The sequence below is a fragment of the Barbus barbus genome, assembly GCF_936440315.1.
Source record: "Barbus barbus genome assembly, chromosome: 32".
Classification (NCBI taxonomy): domain Eukaryota; kingdom Metazoa; phylum Chordata; class Actinopteri; order Cypriniformes; family Cyprinidae; genus Barbus; species Barbus barbus.
This window is the reverse complement of record NC_136760.1, coordinates 2,955,666-2,975,401: the sequence shown is the minus strand read 5'-3', so window position 1 is coordinate 2,975,401 and position 19,736 is coordinate 2,955,666. Positions and strand designations below refer to the sequence as shown.

Sequence of the window (19,736 nt, the reverse complement as noted above, 5' to 3'; positions counted from 1 at the left end):
GAGTCCAAATATTGTGCAATTTATTTTTTAATTTCCCTCTCAGTCTAGCTGATCTATTCATGGCTGCTTAAGTCGACAATTTAGCCTTTGCAGGCTGAGTTCCATTGTTATGCATTGGTTGTTTTTATTGTTTTCATTATCTAAATTATTGCTTTGACTTGTCTTTCCTCCGCTTCCTCTGCTGCCGCGAGCTTCCTGTCTCATGGTTTTGTCTGACTTCAGAGCGGCATTGTCTTTTTAGGCTCTTACATAAGGGTTTGCACAAGCTGTGTGTGTGTGTGTGTGTGTGCCGACATGCATGTTGTTTACTGGAACGTAAGGGTGTGTATAAAAGTGTTCTTTCACATTTTCTGTTGTCTTAGCAGTTGATAACGTGTTAAAGCCTGTTTCCCAGTGAAGCAGCAGTGGCACTGAACACTTCATTTCCCACAACGTGTAGAATTTAGTCGATTCCTCTTCCTGTCATTCCAATTTATATACCATTTCCACTTCCTGTGGCATTTTAAGTTCACATTCACACACAGCCAATTCTTCAGTTCTGTCTTCAGTTCTGCATAGTTGCAAAATCACCCATATGTCTGTGACAAGCACAAAACCAAATGATAGACAAAGAAACTTGATTTTATCAGAGCTATTGAAAAGAGGTACAGTATAGAGCAACAACAAAAAATCAACTGACAGCAGTCATAAATGAAAAATTTTCTGTTTCCCATCTGAGATGGGAAAATTGCATCTCCTGGTGAATATGTCAAGATTTTCATTTGATTTTCCCCTCTATTATGCAAACAAAGTTTTATTCATGAACTCGTTTCTCTCAAGACACGACATGTCATGCCTAAATCTTTCATTTGAGCTCAAAACAGACGATAATTAAATTTGCTAGTTTTTGCCCGACCTTGACTTTTTTGGGTCAAGTGCCGTTTGAATTTGGCACACACTCAATATCAAGCAAAGAAAGAAAGATCTTTGATAATACAGGCAGGGGAAGTGATGCATGGGAATGTGTCTGGTGATTTTGCACAGTGACTGAGAGTTTTGTTTTGCATGGCAACAACTCTCTGATCAGAGCAAAGGAGAGATGTTAGGACGTTTTCCAGACCCTTAAGCAAAGACAAGCATGCATTAGAGCATATTTTATTTGGTGGCTCTCAGATTTCAATGACAAGCTCGTCTCATAACTGATAACTGATGATGTATTTGGAGAGGTCAGATATGTGCTTGTTCATTTGGCATGAGGTTTTCTGATCGTGAACAGCAGTTTAGTAAAGTCCAGCAGGTAAAAATCAACAGAGGAATGACTTTCATGATCAGTAGTATTATTTCATCCTACCTCCCATGGCACTTTTCCCTCTATAATGAGCTTGTCAACAAGCAAAAGGCTCTGATTCCAGAAATTAAAACCACCTTTGTACATGGAGCTCCGTGGAAAGCGTGAAAGAAAATTTGCTTCTCACATTACGCTAAATTTCTCTTATCCATTCGTCTCTGCTCCATGTCCTCTCTACATTCTGGCACTTTCCATGAATAGAGTCTGTCATCGTACGCTGTTATCTCTGTGACCTACCAAAAAGTATCATAATATTCATTATGCATGGTTGATGGTAATATCATAGTATTTGATGTAGTACATTGAGGTACCATATAAATATTATGACTATGGTGGTCATTACTATGTACCATACTATGACATTGCAGTACATTCTGTTCCATGGTTACTATTTTATAATTTGTGTATTTCTGTTCTATGCTTTTTAATATATATTGCTACAGTATTATCTTTTATTATTATACTCTATCATTAGGATTGTAATACTGACTTTACATACCATGGCATTTTATGAGATACTGTCACTGCACACCGTATAAAATATTGCCAGAAAGAATGACATGGTATGTTCATGGTAATCGAGCGTACTTTAAGGAATCATATTACCATGGTACATTTAAAAAATAACACTGCTTCTTTTTTTCTTTTTTTTGCAATATAGCTTCCATAATTATTATTATTTTTTTCTTATTATTACTATTATTATTAGTAGTAGTAGTAGTATTGTAATAATAATATGTGACCCTGGACCACAAAACCAGTCATAAGGATTTTATGAAATTGAGATGTATACATCACCTGAAAGCTGAATAAATAAGCTTTCCATTGATGTATGGTTTGTTATGATTGGACAATATGTGGCCGAGATACAACTATTTGAAAATCTGGAATCTGAGGGCGCAAAAAAAATTAAATATTGAGAAAATCGCCTTTAAAGTTGTCAAAATGAAGTTCTTAGCGATGCATATTACAAATCAAAAATGAATTTTTGATATATTTAGGGTAGGAAATTTATAAAATATTTTCATGGAACATGATCTTTACTTAATGATTTTTGGCATAAAAGTAAAATCAATCATTTTGACCCATACAATGTATTTTTGGCTCTTGCTACAAATATACCCCAGCGACTTAAAGCTGGTTTTGTGGTCCAGGGTCACATACGATTTATTATTTATTTATTTTTATTTCAATGGATTTTATTTTGATGATTAAATTTAAGGGCACATTTAGATTTTGGAATAAAAGTGGCAGGAGTTTGAGCCTCTGTTGAAAAAACAATCTTAATTTTGAAAGATTTTCCAGCCCTCTTTTATTCCCTTTTATTTTATTCCCTATTCATGGAAATTGTCTTCTGTAATGAAAGATTTTTATGCAGAACACACTGATTAATATCAGTTTTCCGCTAGTTGCTGAAGCGTGTCATGTGTCATGAGCTTCAGATTGTCACACTTTGCTGTCAGGATTTACATACATGCACATATTCATTACAAAGGAAAATATTTCTGCACACAAAATCTACATAGTTAATATATCAGATCTGCACAAACATACCCAAATTAAACCGCTGGTGTTTATTATGCAAAAGGATCAGGGAGGATTCACGCTGTGCTTTCCTGACTACAATGAATCATCACAACCCTGAACCTATTGAAATTCCTTCAGGCCGGAGCACTGAATCTCTCTGCTGTGTGGAAATGTGCTGCGCAAACGGCATCTAGTTCTCAAATGGAGTCTAATACTAGCTTATCTAACAAATAACCAAGCAAAAAGTCAATGAATGAACAGAAAATGCTAATGTTAATATCACATGGACAGATATAAGTAATATAACCGTCATACAGTACGTACAGCTTCTCCTCGGTTCTACAGGTTTAGGCACACAGAGATTTGATTTGTTAATTTGTTAATAGAAGTGAGCCTCTGTGCTCGGGAACAAAAGGCCTCCTCTCAAGTGAACTGCTGCCCGGGATGTTTAATTAATGTGAGTTATTACTCCACCCAAGTGCTTTTCACAGCAAGTGTTGATTGTAGACGCTTAGGATGGTGATGCAGAGACAAAGAAAGCTCGAAAATAACAAGCTGCATTTCTGTAACTGACTGCAGTGAGACTGGCTTGGCATTGGTTACTGATGCATTCGTTCACAGCAGCACAGTGCTGTGAATACACACACCAATGTTATGCTGTACCTCTTCTGTGTTTGCGTTCTCAGATCCAGTTATATCTTTAAATTATTTATTTGTGCAGGTTTTACTTCAATTTAATGGTTATAAATTCCTTCTGTGTGGATAACATGTCAGTGTTTTTGTTATGTTGATGCATATTACTCTTCAGCATTTTTGCCCTTCAGGTTCAATGGCCATTTTACACCAACATATTTTTGTGCGTGACTGTTTAAGGAAAAAACAGTAGCTCTGAACAATTTTTAGCCTTGAACTCTCAAATGTGAATCAAATGTAGATTCTTCAAGCCTTTCTCAGTATAAGGATTCAGAAATGATCAGAATCTGTGTCTGTAATATTCCTATGGTCATTCAAATACTGTAAAATAACAGGGCATGTTAAAATTGTGATTATCAGGCTTGGCAGTGTCTTAAGTAATAACACTGAAACTCTGATGCTGCAGTCATGTTGTTTGGGAGGATTGCTTTACTTTACCCGAAGATACACAATGTAAAATTAAAAAAATATATGAAAATTAAATCTCAACAAATAAATTGTGTAAAAATTATTATCCATTAAATTCATACGAGTTCAAAAGATGTGGGAATCCTGCATAAATGCTTCTTCGTCCCTCATTGATTCCATTCGAAATACTCCAGCATGCTGTGACCTGTTCATATGAAAAGCAAACAACTCCTGCAGTGCTCTTGTAGAACTGTTTGGTCACAATCTAAATGAAAATCTCTGTGAACATCGACTGCTGTCGCTGAGAAAGAATGAGTCTGCTGGGCAGTTGGAGTGATTCTGTTCTGTCAGCACCTCGGTGACATGTTTGTGGAGCTCGTCTCATTGGCGGTCTGCTTCACTATCACAGCGCCAGCCTGACTGTGGCTGTTACTGACAGCGTTTGAATCCAGTTCCATACTAACAGTGTCAGTTACTGACAGCATTTGAATCCAGTTCAATACCTTTTTAAATATATATATTAATGGGCTTTTATGCCTTTAAATGGACAGGACAGTAGAGAGCAGATAGGAAAGCATTGGATGGAGAGAGGGGAACCGGATCCGCAAAGGACCTTGACATCGGGAATCAAATTCGGGTCGCCGTGAGCACAGTTGCTCTATGTGTCAGCACACTAACCACAAGGCTATTGGCGTTGACTAATCAAGTCAGTTTCTGACAGTGTCTATTACTGACAACTTCTGAATCTAATCTGATACTTACTACGTCTGAGTCCAGTCTGATACTGACAGCGTCTGAATCCAATCCGTTACTGACAACGTTTGAATCCAGTCCGTTACTGACAGCGTTTGAATCCAATCCGTTACTGACAGTGTCTGAATCTGGTCTGTTATTGACAGCATCTAAATCCAATTCTTTACTGACAGCGTCTGAATCCAGTCCATTACTGACAGCGTCTGAATCCAGTCTGTTACTGACAGTGTCTGAATCCGGTCCACACTGACAGCGTCTGAATCCGGTCTGTTACGGACAGTATCTGAATCCAGTCCGTTACTGACAGCGTTTGAATCCAATCCGTTACTGACAGTGTCTGAATCTGGTCTGTTATAGACCGCATCTGAATCCAATCCGTTACTGACAGCGCCTGAATCCAGTCCGTTACTGACAGCATCTGAATCCGGTCTGTTACTGACAGTGTCTGAATCCGGTCTGTTACTGACAGTATCTGAATCTGGTCCATTACTGACAGCGTCTGAATCCAGTCCGATACTGACAGCCTCTGAATCCAATCCGTTACTGACAGTGTCTAAATCCAATGCGTTACTGACAGCATCTGAATCCAATCCGTTACTAAAAGCTTTTGAATCCGGTCCGCACTGACAGCGTCTGAATCCAATCCGTTACTGACAGCGTCTGAATCCAATCCGTTACTGACAGCGTCTGAATCCAATCCGTTAGTGACAGCGACTGAATCCAGTCCGTCGTTGAATCCAGTCTGTTTGCTGTTGTGCCAGAGATGCAGCCTAGTCACTAATACACACTCACACAACTCATAAAAAACACTTCATATTCATTGATCATACATTGGTCTTTACATGTTATTGATCTGAATTGAACCAGCACTGAACTGTATTGACACTGTTGTCATTTAGAATCGCTTTACAGGTGGTTTGGTGTTTATTGTACATGCTTTAAGCCAGATCACCCATTCTCCTCATTCCTTGTCCTTTTTATACAGCTCCATCAATAAAAATGAGCAAAAAGGCCCAAAAATGACATGTAAGCAATTAAAACAGACGAATTTGCCACTATTAATTATTTTGCTTACATGGCTTAGTAGTTCTGTCAGTGACAGATTGTACTTTTACATCTAACAGAGCATCAAACTCGTCTACATGACAAAAAAAAACACATAATAAAGAAAGATTTTTGATCACTTCCTTTGTCCTCAGTGACAATGAATCCTACAAGTGTATCTTGCATTATTCCTAGTATTAACCTAGTATGTAATAAAGTTCAGTCATAGTGCGCAGTGGTCGAAGGTACTGAGGATGATTGGTGAAAAAAGCTGATATGTAATCAATAATGATGGATCAAAGCACTACACCTCTACTAGCCTGTGGTCAGAGTGCATTACTGTTTGCTACTTCATAGCATCTTTTCATCTTTTGGTGGTGCTTCTCTCTGGTGATTATTAATCACTAGAAGGTACGATGTTAGTCGAGCTCAAGGCTCTGAAAGAACTCATAAGGTCTTTAGAGAGATCTAGTCGGATGACCGCCGACATGGATTTGATATATAATCAGTTACATTGTATGTATTGCTGGGTGGATGTGGATAACAGAATGTAACGGGCATTGCGTCTGCAACTCAGAAATTGAATTTTTCTGCCACCTCAGATTTGATGCGTCTCACAGTGAATACTGAAGTCAGCTATTATCCTGCCACGAGCAGATTACAGGCCTCTCAGAAACGGGAACTGTACAAAGAGACGGCGAACAATACTCACATATTTTCAAAAGGAAAAAAAAGAAAAACACTTGAGGTGGGAGGCTTCACTCATCAATGACCTGCTTTGTGTGTTGTCTGTTTTGGGCGAAAATGTGCATCCAGAGTATGAAAAGACAACAACAATTTTTACGAATGCACAGTTATTTTTGTGTTTTTTCCCCCCGAAGTTACTCAAATGCTCTCAGCAACAATTGCAGTGTATTTGAAAACGCAGTCATCCGAGTGACGCATTTCTATCAGTTCCATTCTCTCTTTGGCACGATGATTCACTCCATCCTAATTAATTTGGTCTAGAGAGTTTGCTGAGTGGAAGGAGAACTTGGACACGAGTGTCAATATTTTTTTAGCCTCCCTTTGCCTTGCTGAAAATGATGCTGGTGATAAAGGTCTTTGATGTGTTCACTCACTTTGACTCTGCCTGGTTGTGTCTTCCAGGGGAGAAGCACTGGCCGGTTCGGTCTCAGAGTCATCATGGTAGGAACGCTGCTTCTGTGTAGATGAGTGTGTTTCTTCCCTCAGTCTCTGCCTCTGCCCTGTGTCTGTGTCTGTGTTTGTGGTGGATGTGTAAGTCTGTGTAACCTCACTCCTCACCATGTAGCTCTGATTAGATCATTCTTCTCCTGCTTAATCTGCACCCCTGTAGTGTCTTTGTTCCTCTGGATTCTCTGTTCCTCCATTGCTTCGGATTAAGAGTGCCTCCGACAGACAGAGGAGCACACATGCTAGCGCAGGGATAAAGACAGTTTTGAATGATGTTACTTCTTATTAATTAAAGAAGACATCAGAAAAATCTGTGCTTATCTCTGTGGGCGACGTGATGATGCTCCTCGTGAGAAGATCTTCTGCCGGCATCCTCCAACCTGGTATGTGCAAGCCGAAGGGTCTTTTTATGTTTGTACATGTTTTCTTTTTGTTGTTTTTCTTGTGAGTTAAACTGTCATTATTACATTAATGAGAAGTAAATGAATAAAAAGAAAATAAAACACATTGGAAATGCTCTGCAGGTACTTCAGTGCTTTGATGTCCTGTTTAGTATGGAGCGAACGTGTCTTGGTCAATGTCCATGAAATTGCTGAAATGTCTGTGATATTGCTAAATGATCCAGCGCAGAGCTTTCCATCTTATCCCGAGAGAGAAGCTGTATAGTGACTCAATCAGTATGTGTTTGTCAGTGCAGCACAGCTTTAAAAGCAAATACACAAGCTTTATTTACCCATCAACCTTCTGCTTCAAGAGCCAAAGGTTACTGTGTCTCCAAATCCACAAGTTAATGATAAGAAAACTCGCTAGTAAAGAGGATACAATGCAAACAATGATTTCCTTGCGCAGTGTTTTCCAGTACAATTCTTGAATCAAGATACATTTACTTGAGTAGCAAAACGACTTATTTTCTGTCTTGTTTTCTGAAAAATGTGTCAAAATGTATCAAGGTTCTGCAGTAGCGTGGTCACCCACCATGCAAAAGCACGCAATTACGTGGGGCCCCGCAATTTCTCCCGCTTCTCTAAAAAAATATGTCTTGATTTCAAAGGGATAGTTCACCCAAAAATGAAAATTCTGTCATTAATTACTCACCCTCATGTGGTTCCAAACCCGTAAGACCTTCGTTCGTCTTCGGAACACAAATTAAGATCTTGAAATCAGAGAGCTTTCTGATCCTGCATAGACAGCAACGCAACTACCACATTCAAGGCCCAGAAAGGTAAGGACATCGTTAAAATAGTCCCTGTGACATCAGTGGGTCAACCATAATTTTATGAAGCTATGAGAGTACTGTTTGTGTGCAAAGAAAGCCAAAATAGCGACTTTATTCAGCAATTTCTTCTCTTCTGCATCAGTCTTCAACGTGCATTCAGAGAGTGTCACGATGCATGCATGTGATGCTGCTGATGCAGGAGCCGGCATTCTGATGTAGAACCTGGATGCGCTGCGCCTTGTTTGCAAGCAGAGAATGCACAATACTGTCGTGAACGTGCAGCGGAATCTGCCGCGGAAGAGAAGAAATTGTTGTCATCCTTTTTGTTTTCTTTGTGCACAAAAAGTACTCTCGTAGCTTCGTGAGATTAAGGTTGAGCCACTGATATCACATGGACAATTTTAACTATATCCTTACTACCTTTCTGGGCTTTGGAATGTTTCAGTTGCTTTGCTGTCTATGCAGGCTCAGAAAGCTCTCGGATTTCATAAAAATATCTTCATTTGTGTCCTGAAGATGAACAAAGCTCTTACGAATTTGGAACAATATGAGGGTGAGTAATTAATGACAGAATTTTCATTTTTGGGTGAACTATCCCTTTAAAAATATTTAGATATTTGTACTGAAGAACAAGACAAAAACACTGAGGAAGAACAGTGTGTGGACTGTTATTAGATGTCATACACAGAGAGCTCGATTGCAGCTCAGTTACAGCATTATTTATTGCAGGACAGGTCAAAATGTGCGCTTCAGTGGGGAATTGCATTTTCATACATGTAGGACTACCATGGCATTTCACAATTAAATGTTAACCGTTTTTGTCAGTGGTTAAATGCCAAACCCCAGTGGCTTTCCAGCTCCACGTTTGTCAAAAGCACAGGAGAAAATCAAGCGAATTAGCATCAAACTGTCATTGAGGACCATCGGGCCGGACCTTGTTCCCGACAAGACTATATCATAAGAGCCCTGTTTCTAAAGCAGTGTCATAGCTGTGCATTTTGAACAGGTGCATAAACACGACCAACTTCTGGAAGGAAATGTGATGTTCTCGTACTCGTACTCGCCCTCCCTCCCACTCATGTCTCAATCCCTTCCGGCCCCTCATTAGTCTGAGCAGCATCACCTCTGGAGAGCGGCAGGCTCGAGTGGGTTTTCAAGACTATACTCCGCTCTCATCAGGTTTTTATAAGGGACGATTGGGTTTCCTGTCATACGAAGCCAGATATTTTAACAAAGGAACTCAGACAAGCAGATGTATTTGGCTGTGCTATAAGATGTGCTTGGCATGCCGAAAGCTTACTGACCTAAGATTTTGGCAGGATGTATTCATCAAGGAGGCAGAAGCGTGTTGTTAATTCTCGTCAGCACAGGGCTGGACCGGATGAGACAGAAGGGAATGAGCACTAGAGGCTACACAGCTGTTCATGCAAATGTTCTCGCATGACCTTGCTTACGTGCTACTTCTTGTTTTTTTTTTGTAATAAATTTTGGATTTGATTTGAACATTATTTCCACAATCAGAGTAAATGTTAATTACGCCGTCATCATAAATTAACTTTTAACTTGTTTTTTAGTCCAGGTATTGTTTAATATTATGCCTCACAAGATGGTATTATATTACTGCTGCAATTGTTCCAGTGATTAAGACTGCTTATTGTGAGATTTCTTATAAAGCACGCCAACCTCTTGTGAGCTCCTTTTGTGCTAATCCTGGACTATCCAATGATAGTGTAAAATGAAACACATCCAAAAAGATCTGATGTAAATGCGATGACAAACAGCAACCCCTTCTGATGATGTCGATGCATTTTATTCTCTGAAGGAAAAGCAAGAGAAATGTCAAATGACTGAATCATTGCTTGGCCATCTGGACATTACTATTCAAACTGGAACAAGAGTGTTGTTGTCAGGTTATATTAGATCTGAAACAGGAGTATGTGCAAAGTGACGATTCATCAGCTGTAGGCTCTGGCGTCGCTACTGTTGCGCTTTCAAAAGGCCAAATCAACAACATTTGTGGCGTCTGATTCATACAAAGTAAATTTCATTGCAAACCGGGGCGGATATTAAAAATTATACACAGCTTATGACTTCTAAAAGCGACCACACTGCTGTTAATGTCAGCGAGTCGCTCCAAACAGCTCAAGATAACAATAATTCTCCACGCGTTCTCTGAAATCATCAGCTTTTAAGCTATTAGAAGGTAGTAAGTGTTCTTTTATGCTGTCATAAACTAGGCAAAACAAACATTACAACCTGCTGTCTGCTTTAGAAACAAAACTCGGCAGATGTACTGGAATAAAAGATACCGTTTCACCTCCTTGAGCTGGAGTGAAACTCTTCATTAACCTCGCGACGCATTATGAGCAGTCAGCTCGAGCCCCTTCTTGTTGACTAAATGGCCTGAGAGACTCGGGCCAAGCGAGCCTAAATTGGCACGTATGCTGAGAGAGAGAGAGAGAGAGAAAGAGAGAGAGAGTGACTGGAGAGAGTGCAGACCTCCGGCCCGCAGCCAGACTTCAACTAACCGCCTTCTCAAAAGCAACTAATTGGTCCCTAGATTAAAGCAGGATCATTGAACTGGACGATGCTTCTTATTAATTAGAACTCAAGACTGAGCTTTGACTTCTAGCTTTTTATCAGTGCTGCTGTGAATGTAGTGGACCTGAGATGTTTTGGGATGTGTGTGCCTCCTAAGCGCTCCTTAACTTTTAGTTGTCAGTTTTAATAAGTTGCTGTAGACAGTGCAGAGGATAACTTCAGACTAATTCTGTATTTCAGACCCTTTATCATATTTTAAATGTTAATAAATATCATTGTAAAGTATACTTGGATGTCCTAAAGTAGGATGGTTGAGAGTCTGGGTCGCCTGTCAAGGTTAAAGAACCATATTATAGACACAAACTATTAATCTATATTGTATACACAGTAAACAAACCACAGGGAACCATAGCTACTGGGCAAAAACAAACCCAACTAATTGAATAACTGCAACGATTGACTCCATTCTATCGAAACAGGGGTCTTCGCTCATCTGAGCTCCATGACAGATGTAAATGGATGTTAAACTAGTCACTCTAATGCATTTTTAAACAGGCACAACAGCAGATATCCAAACGAGCATGACGCTGTGCTCCCTCTAGTATTCATCCATTTATCACGGGCGCTTCATGAGCCCATCTTTGCCAGCTCAGAATAGCTGCCATTCATCACCGCTCAGCACACCGTGGTCCATCTCAGCCCATCACAGAGCCGTCGCGCCAACCGCATCAGCCTCCCGCCGCGCTAAACACACGCACACAGACTTCGTGACAGATGACAGAGCAACTTTAGTCCTGTAATACAGCTCTTGAAAGCAGGGAAAATAGAAATGTCAACTGGTGAAGCAGCCTCAACACTTTTCAATGATGTGCCGATTACGATGAACTCTGAACTAATGCACATCGTCATATGCAGCGCGTCCATTATTGCTGCAACTTATAACTGCAACCTCCAATTTAGTAAATGACACGTTTTGCTTTTCTGCAGCTGTTGGTGAGTGATAGAGCATTGCATCGCTGAGATTATGGCCATCATTCAATAACTGTGCATGCATGAGCGATTAACAAAAGTGGTCATTCTGCCAAGTGCCAATTTGAAAATATACAGTTCCCTGTCAATGGATAACACATAATTAGTGTTTTCAAGTATCAGTGATTTTGTGTAAACATTATGCAATTGAGTTCATTTTATATTTTAGAGTGATAACAGTAAGCATTTGACTTTAATTAATTAAATAAATATTTCTAAAAAGGCAGACCACTAGTGTTGATTGTACATGTGTTGTTTGTTGCTGATGTCATATGCTTTATGTGCACTATATAGCCAAATGTATGTGGGCAGGTTTGGCTATTTTAAGCACACACATGCTTAAGCAGATTTTTCTATTTCAGCATGATAAAGGTTTAGTGATTCTGGTGCGTAAAGGATCCTCTCAGCAAACTAGGATCCACTGCCTATTTAAAGCCTGGGGTTTGGGAATCAAACCTGAAAAAAGCCCATATTGCTGGTCCACATGCTACATTTGGCCACGTAGTGCATGTTGCAATGCTTATCTAGCTATTAATGTGCTTCCCTTTTTGCTAAAGGCCATTTTTCCCATTGGAGCGATCACGCTCTGGATTACAATCGATCATGCTTGCCTTTACTTTGCAACCAAATCAGACTTGTCATTGCTTTTTCTGCAGGAGCCCATCAACATAATTACAACCATCTTGGTCTCAGTAGCCCAACTCGAACACCTAAAAATGGTAAGAACCACATTCCTCATTTAACAGCACCATTTCACGGGTGTAGTTTTACTGTCGAGTGCTTTTCACAGATTATTTGTGTCCGCATGCCTAAAAGATCAGCTGGTTCTTTGAACAGATCAATGGCGTTGTCCATTTTCATCATCATCACTACCATGAAACAAACCGAGGATCTTGATTTGAGGCAATGGTCTGGAGAGGTCGCAATTTAAAGCCAGACATGCAGTGAATTACCACGCTTTCCTGAGCCTCTCTGACATGCCAAAGCTTATAAATCTGACACCTGGAGCCTCATGTTATATTTTTGTGACCTGAAATGAGACCTTTATAGAACTCAATTCTTCAAAGCGCTATGCCGTCTGCGTTCAGAGGACAGCATCCGTTCAAATTCGTGCCTCAAAACTACCATCATCTGTCTCCAGAATGTATTATTGTAGGCATGAGAGCAGGGCTCGGGCTGTTGTTAAATCTTCCAGCTGATGTTGCTGTATTGTGAGGCTGGAAAGCTTCTCACTAGTGAGCAGAAACGCTCAGCTTGTTAGCGCTGATTAAATCCCTGCCGTTGGTGAAGCACTCAAATCTGGCTTGGGTTGGTGGAGGATGGGAGACTAAAGATGGATCGCTTTCCCACCCAACAAGCTTCAAAGGCTCCCCAATGGATCCCTGTTTTTATGACAAAGCCTGTTATTGCATTCACACCCAGCAGCTAATTCACTGTACGAAAAGAGATACTCTTCCCATATTGCTGTGATTTATAATGACTTATGCTTATACAGTAGCCTCTCTGAAGCATCGGTCAGCTCAGCCTGCAGTTGGCTTTTGTCAAACCTTTTAGCGTCCAAGCAGAGATCAGTCTCTTAAGAGCCTGTACATTATTTGCAATTTGTCTAGCAACATATGCTATTAAAAATAAATAATATTTCATGAAATAACAAATAAATACGTTATGCATACAGTATCTGAATATGGAACCATGTATCTGCGAAAACATCTGTGAAACAGAAAATCAGTTACGCTAAATCAAAGTTGTGAAAGGTCCCAGACAGTTAACTCTTAATAATCAAGCCTCTGTTGTATAGTATCATTACATATAGTTCAATAACAATACACTACATTTTAAACGTTTTTTTTTTAATGAGTTAGTATTTTTGTTAATCAAGGATGCTTTAAATTGATCAAATGATCAATGTTACAGTAGATTTCTATTTTAATTAAATGCTGTTCTTTTGAACTTTCTATTCATCAAAGAATGCTGAAAAATAAAATGCATCACGGTTTCCACAAAAATATTGTGCAGCACAATAATTGATAATATAATATCATAACAGATAATAATCAGAAATGTTTCTTGAGCAGCAAATCAGCATATTAGACTGATTCCTGAAGGATCATGTGACACTGAAGACTGGAGTAAAGATCATAGCAATAAATCACATTTTAACATACAGTATATTCACATAGAAGACAGTTATTTTAAATGATAATACTATGTCACAGTATAACTGTTTTTATTGTATTTTGATCAAATACATGAAGCCTTGGAAGAGACTGCTTTCAAAAACATAAACAAGAAAAATCTTTTCAAATTGTAGTGTATGTGTTTTAATATGCATATACACTTCCTAAATATACAGTGCTCTCCAACCAGTTTGGAAATGTGAGGTATTGGACAATACATAAAGCCTTTTAATTTTGTGATGACGTTGCATTGCAGGACAACCTGAACTCTGAAAATCTATTTTATTAAACAACAAATAATGATTTTTAACAGAAAAAAGAGGTGGTTTGCTGGTCCAAGCAGCTATACACCATGATGGCCAGGCCACTGTTACTACCAGTATTTAATAAAAAAAGAAAATTGTTTTTGTTGGTTTTCAGTCGTAAATGGCCAAAAGCCCACTCTTGATCCAAGAGCGTTTCTAGTGGACAGAACGACGTCTGTATGTAGAAAATTAAGTCAGTTTACTGCACACGTCTCCACCACCCACATCACGTGGTCTTGTAGTTTGTCTAGTTTTACCACACTGTTTTGCTGTGAGACCCGTCACATTGTGTGGACACTGCTCTCTACAGCTGGTGCAAATAGTCTCTCTGACAAAAAACCCAATTCAAACTGTCATTTCACGATGCTTCATCATTACAAGAGCACGAGAAAACCAAGCAGCCCGTCCCCAACTCTATTTCATCTGCTCTCTCCACATAGTGCTGTTATTGAACTGCGTTCTTTTTCCCTTGAATTGACCAGCTCACAGATCTCTAAGGCATGGTAAGTTATCTTCAACATCATTGATTCTCAATCTTTCCTCTTCCTCCTCCTCCCTCCAATGAAGATGAATGTTTTCCACTCCACACACCACAAACAGCTGAACCCCATAGCATGAACTGAGCGAGATCAAAATGCTGTTATGTAAACATTGCTCGTCCTTCGTATCTCCACCACCCGTCCCGTCCTGTCCACCCACCGTGCGAGCGTCCCACCGACTCCCTGTAGTGTTGTCGCCCTATTTTTAACCAGGGCTTGATCCTCAGCCTGCTCAGACTCGGACTGGCATGACGGGCACGCAGGGGCCGCCGCACACATCACATCACATCAGTCACCCAAACCGCTCCTCCGCTATCAATGAGACGGCCGATCGAATGCCATTGGTTACTGTGGCACTGCGACTCTGGTCTTTTTATAGCCTAAATCCAGTACAGACGTTCCCCATCATCCCTCCTCACAATTATGTCTTCCAACATGTCAAATGTGTGCAGAAAACCTAAAAACAGAGCTTCCGTTTGACAATGGAGATGTTTGCATTTGTGATTTTGACTTTGCCCAGTTAAAGATTGGATGGTTTGTTTTGTCTTGCCCGCAGAGAGCACCCGGATGAACAGTATCCTCACCTCACAGACCGAGCCATACGATCTGTCCTTCTCGCGTTCCTTCCAGAGCCTCTCCCACCTCCCCCCGTCCTACGAATCTGCCGTGAAAGCTGACCTCAACAAATACTCCTCGCTCAAGAGACTAAGTATGTCCTCAGCTCTGCTAAGCATGATCTTTCTTTAGGGGTCTCGGGGCCGGTGACGCAGCGCAGAACCGAGATCTCATGTGCACGTGATTATTGACAGTTTAGCCTTAGCAAATATGGTTCTATTTGCTTTATTTTTAGCTAAACTTTAAAATAAGGTTTGGTTTGTTAACATTAGTCACATAGAAAGATAAAGTCCCAGTTGTGAGATGTACAGTCACAATTATGAGAAACTTTAGAGTTGGCATTACAAATTTTCTTTTTATATTCATGTTCTATATTTCGTTAATATTAATTAAGAATTTTATGAAATAAGGTCTCAATTAAAGTTATGAGAAAGGTTGCAAATGTGAAATACAGAGCATTTATTCATTTTAGGTTCATGTTCATTTCTACACACAGTATGATTATAATGTATCATGAACGAATATAAATTAATAGTCATAAAAAGTATACAATTTAGCATGAATCTAGATCATGAATCCTGAATACCTTGTTAATTCAATTATTGCAGACCAGATTTACACTTTCTGAATTTTATAAATCTAGAAAATATGCAATAACTGAATTGAAGAGCGAGGCTCCTTCAGATCCCAGGAAGCAGTCGGACTGTCAAAAGCTGCTCCTGCGGCGTCTTCGCCACTCCATCACGTCAATCAGCGAGTCTTATTTTCTGTCCGCTGTGAAAGCTAATCAGCAATCAACATTCGAGCGTGATGCATTGTGAAACAATGCATTCATGCAGCTGTCTTTGTAAACACACTGTATATGTGGTTCTATATGTGGAGTACAGTCGACGTAAGTGTGACGTAACGGTGGCTGCGGGGGCAACTCGTAGGCCAACGCTTGCAACTCACCGCCGGGATCACAGCCTTCATTTTATCTCATCAGGACTGTTAGTATGCTTCCTCAACAGGCGGCTATTACCCGCAACCACGGATTCGATCTGAATCTGATATCACTGAGTAGAGCTTTCTCGTGGCCTTAGCCCTATCGTATTGATTCAGTTAGTGGCAGGTTCTTTTGCTGTGTAATATGGTCTCAGCTCATTATATTCCCTAAGTGAAGAGTAAATTCCCCTGAGGCTTGTGTAATTGCATAAAGAATGCCCCAGATCACTCCTGGTCCTGAACCCAGCCGAGGCCGGGGAAATTGACAGCCCCACTCATCTGCAATTCTTCCGCGTCCGCCGAGCCTCCACCAGTGAAAACATGCAATCATAAACTAAACTATTCATGGCAGCAGACCCTCCTTAAAACTATCCTGCGGCAGCGCCTCCACCGAATCTCAGATATGCCTCCGAAGCAAGTTATTTGTTGTGGGGTGTAGCCGAAAGGCTTAGCTGTTTCTTTTGGAGCTTCGGCGGTGTTTTGAGCTGACAGATCGTGTTGGATGCAGCCAACAGGCAAGAGCTGAGCGCTGTGCCGTTTCCGTGCGGTAGAGTCCTGTTAATAATAACATCTCCAGCATCCTCCTCCTTCTCGTGATGTTTATTTTGCTAATATCCACAAACCTTCAAAAGGAGACTCCTTTATGAAGAAAGATTAATTTAATCTGTAATCACCATAAACAGATTATGTGCCATTAATTTCCCCATATAACACAGTGTTCGTCCTTTCACAGAGCGTGAGATAAATGGTGTTATTTAGCTCTTTTATCTCATAACAAACTGAATCTAATCCCCTTAAGAGACGCTGTTTCAGATGTCCCACAAAAATGACTGCCACTACCTCGGGCTGTGAATTACTGTAGGGTTTTTTTGTAGTTTTTTTTTTTTCACAAAACTCTCATCACAGTTATTCGATTAATTCTCACTTATAGAAAGATTTGTGGCTGTAATTTTGTTTGATACACTCTTTTATTGCATTCACTTCGATATTACTGGGCTCTAAATGTGTGGAGAAATCTATCTGAGATCTCAAGGACATCAGCTCCTCCAGAATGTATTCATTACACCTCCGAGCAGAGGATAATTTCATTATTTCCAGTTCCAATCATGCAGTTCGTTACAGTACTGGCTGTCCGGACTGTCCTGAACGTATTTGTGTCCTGAAGCTCTCAAGCTGTGATCAATCTTGTAGACAAAATCAAGTCTCTTTGATTTAAAGTATCTTATTACTTGACTGTGATTGGTCAGTTTAAATGGTGTGTGGAACCATTTTACATATGTAATCTGATGCAGTCCCAAACAAAAAATATTCGATATTCAACAAGAAAAAAGGGTTACACTTTATTTAAATAGTCCACTTCAGACATTCTACAAACTATGCGTAGCTTAGCAATAACATGTTACCTAATGCTGAGTTCACACTGCATGATTTTGAAAGTCTTCAGATCACCGTTGTTTTTAGACTGCACGGCTGTCTGGATTAGCATTCAGTTGCTGCTGTGTTCACATTGCACGATAGATCGGCGACAGGAGGTTACACACTGCATGACTTTACAATAGAAAGAATCACTGATAACTCTGTCTGGTCCGCAAACTATGTTTCATATAACTCCTCGCCGAACTTTCCGCTGCCCTGTATCTTGCTCTCTCATTGGCTGTAGGTCATCGGCGATGTCAGAACTCTTTTCACACAGCAGGATTTTGAATCGCTGACAGGTCCAGATTTTTCGCATGCCAAATATTTAACGGGCGTCAGCAATGCATCTGTGATTCTCTCAGATCACGTCTTTTATAATTCACACTGCGTGATTGTCACTTGCGTGAACGAGCACCGATTTGTCTCTAATTTCGGGCATTTGTTGGCGATTTCGCAAAACTTGTTGGTGAATAAAAATCGGGGCTAAAATCGTGCAGTGTGAACTCGACATAACTCTCATTAGAGTATCATTCGACTGTTAGGTTAGGGTTAGTTTAATAAGTTGATGGGTGCTTGCGAGTTTACTTCTAGTCAGTAGTATGTCCATCAAGTATAGACAGATATTAAGCAGACAGACTACTGACTACTAGTTGATATGTAGATATGTAAATAATATAAAGTGTAACAAAAAATGTTGTATGGGACTTGGTTTAATCTATTGGCGATTCATTGATAAAAGTCTCCATATATCAGAACAGATAGGTGGTTAAAAAGTCAGGTAAAAAGGAAAGTCATTTGAGAGGCAAAAGCAGTTTGACCAGCAACTAACTTTTGATTTCATATTGACTTAAATGCTCAGAAACTTACACTGCTTGTGTTTTTACACAGCGGATAAGGACGTTGACGACTACTACAGCAGGAAGAGGAATCTTCCAGACCTAGCGGCACGAGGAACTCTTCCCTTGCACATGATCAAGATGAACCAGGAGTCCCAGGGCAGCCAACAGCAGCAGGCCCAGCAACAGCAGCAGCAGCAGCAAGCGCCCCGCCAGCGTCCCCGCAGAGTTCAGAGGGCCATGTCCCAGGACCGTGTGCTGTCCCCCGAGCGCAGCCATGCAAACGACTATCCCATGTCCCCCTACGGCATCTCCCCGTATGGCGGACGCATCCTCTCCGATGAGCAGCTCCTGTCGGCCGAGCGCCTGTGTTCCCATGAGCGGCTCATCTCACAGGACCGCCACTACTCCCAGGACCGCATCCACATGCAGGACCGCTTGACGTCGCAGGAGCGCCTTCACTCTCAGGAACGCCTGCATTCCCAGGACCGCCTCTATTCCCAAGACCGCCTCTACTCGCAGGACCGCCTTCAGTCGCAGGATCCGCTGATCTCGCCCGACAAGATGATGTCCATCAAGCGCTCCGGGTTCCACAGCGACAAGTCCATGTCCAGAGCCATATCCCACACGGACGTGTTCATGCCCACTACGCCCCTCCTGGACCGCTATAAGATGACAAAAATGCACTCCCATCCCAGTGCCTCGAACAACACCCCACCGCAGAACACTGCGACCATGAACCAGACGGCCTCCAAGAGGCAGGCCTTTGCCTCACGCCGCACGCAGACAGTGGAGCAGCTGCACTACGTCCCGCAGCAGCAGCAGCATCACCATCACTACCGCACAGGGAGCAAGACCGAAGTGACTGTTTAACCGCTCGCAAACTCTCGGACGGTTGAGCCACAAGCCCAAGCAACAACAGAAGTGCAAAAGAGCCAGTCTAGACTTGGATCCGGGCCTTTCCAGCAGTTCTTCAGAGACTGACCCAGCACCAGCTAGTCTAGAGTCAATACTGACACATTTCTGTGTGCATATCCATTCATTTACCATGTGTTTGTTGACCACTAATAAGGAAAGACTTACAGATTCTGTGTTCGTAAGGGCTTTGCATGGGGACTCGCAGAGATCGTCA

General features: G+C 40.9%; 1 protein-coding gene across 5 annotated transcripts in view; it reads left to right on the top strand.

Annotated features, from left to right (window-relative positions):
* LOC306852191 (protein shisa-6-like) overlaps positions 1–19,477 on the top strand; it is a gene marked incomplete at both ends in the record, with an annotated part of 45,593 nt that extends 26,116 nt beyond the window's left edge. For 2 of the 5 annotated variants that reach the window (XM_079388872.1, XM_079388871.1), the window contains 4 exons: positions 12,389–12,451; positions 14,697–14,717; positions 15,310–15,462; positions 18,657–19,477. In XM_079388872.1, the coding sequence (XP_079244998.1) occupies positions 12,389–12,451; positions 14,697–14,717; positions 15,310–15,462; positions 18,657–19,477 (1,058 nt within the window). Of the gene's footprint in view, positions 1–6,901; positions 6,941–12,388; positions 12,452–14,696; positions 14,718–15,309; positions 15,463–18,656 lie in introns of all 5 variants that reach the window. The other 3 variants (XM_079388873.1, XM_079388869.1, XM_079388870.1) reach the window with 3 other exon arrangements.
* Between the last annotated feature and the right edge of the window lie 259 nt (positions 19,478–19,736).